At 58.2% G+C, this 815-nt stretch overlaps 1 protein-coding gene across 1 annotated transcript in view; it reads left to right on the top strand.

Annotated features, from left to right (window-relative positions):
- Positions 1 to 242: 242 nt before the first annotated feature.
- Positions 243 to 815, top strand: part of LOC103614081 (myosin-6-like) — a 26,603-nt gene continuing 26,030 nt past the window's right edge. Inside the window, exon 1 of the mRNA XM_017732035.1 lies at positions 243 to 347. Coding sequence (XP_017587524.1) covers positions 243 to 347 — 105 coding nt within the window. The remainder of the gene's footprint in view (positions 348 to 815) is intronic.

Genomic DNA, 815 nt, shown 5'->3' with positions numbered 1-815 from the left:
GTGCCAGGTGTCCTGCCAGGTGTCACAGGTGCCAGGTGTCCTGCCAGGTGTCCTGCCAGGTGTCACAGGTGCCAGGTGTCCTGACAGGTGCCAGGTGTCCTGCCAGGTGCCAGCCCAGGTGCTGTGACACTCGCCCGCCCCCAGGCCCCCCCCGCCAGTGGAGAGGGGAGGAGAACCCCGAGTGGACGTTGGGGTTGAGGCAGGAAGGGATCAGGGACGGAACCCAAATAAACGCCGGGGTAATGACGGTCACTGTCACCGTCATCGTCACCATCGTTATCAATGTCATCAATGTCATCATCGTCACCATCGTCATCATCGTCATTGTCATCGTCACCATCGTCACCGCAAATAAACATCAAAGATCAACCCCAAAACAGCCAAGAAGGGGCGGTCGGACCCCAAACTGCCACCCCTGGGTTCTCCATCGCTCCGGCTGCTCCGTGTCCCATCCCAGTGTCCCTCCCAATGTCCCACCATCCCAATGTCCATCCCTGTCCCATCCCAATGTCCATCCATCCCAATGTCCATCCCAATGTCCCACCATCCCAATGTCCATCCCTGTCCCACCATCCCAGTGTCCATCCCAATGTCCCACCATCCCAATGTCCATCCCTGTCCCATCCCAATGTCCATCCCTGTCCCACCATCCCAATGTCCATCCCTGTCCCATCCCAATGTCCATCCATCCCAATGTCCATCCCAATGTCCCACCATCCCAATGTCCATCCCTGTCCCATCCCAATGTCCATCCCTGTCCCACCATCCCAATGTCCATCCCTGTCCCATCCCAATGTCCATCCATCCCAATGTCC

The sequence above is a fragment of the Corvus brachyrhynchos genome, unplaced genomic scaffold (assembly GCF_000691975.1).
Source record: "Corvus brachyrhynchos isolate BGI_N302 unplaced genomic scaffold, ASM69197v1 scaffold994, whole genome shotgun sequence".
In the NCBI taxonomy this organism is placed as follows: Eukaryota; Metazoa; Chordata; class Aves; order Passeriformes; family Corvidae; genus Corvus; species Corvus brachyrhynchos.
Note: the sequence above shows the minus strand (reverse complement) of the source record. Positions and strands in the feature narration are given on the sequence as shown.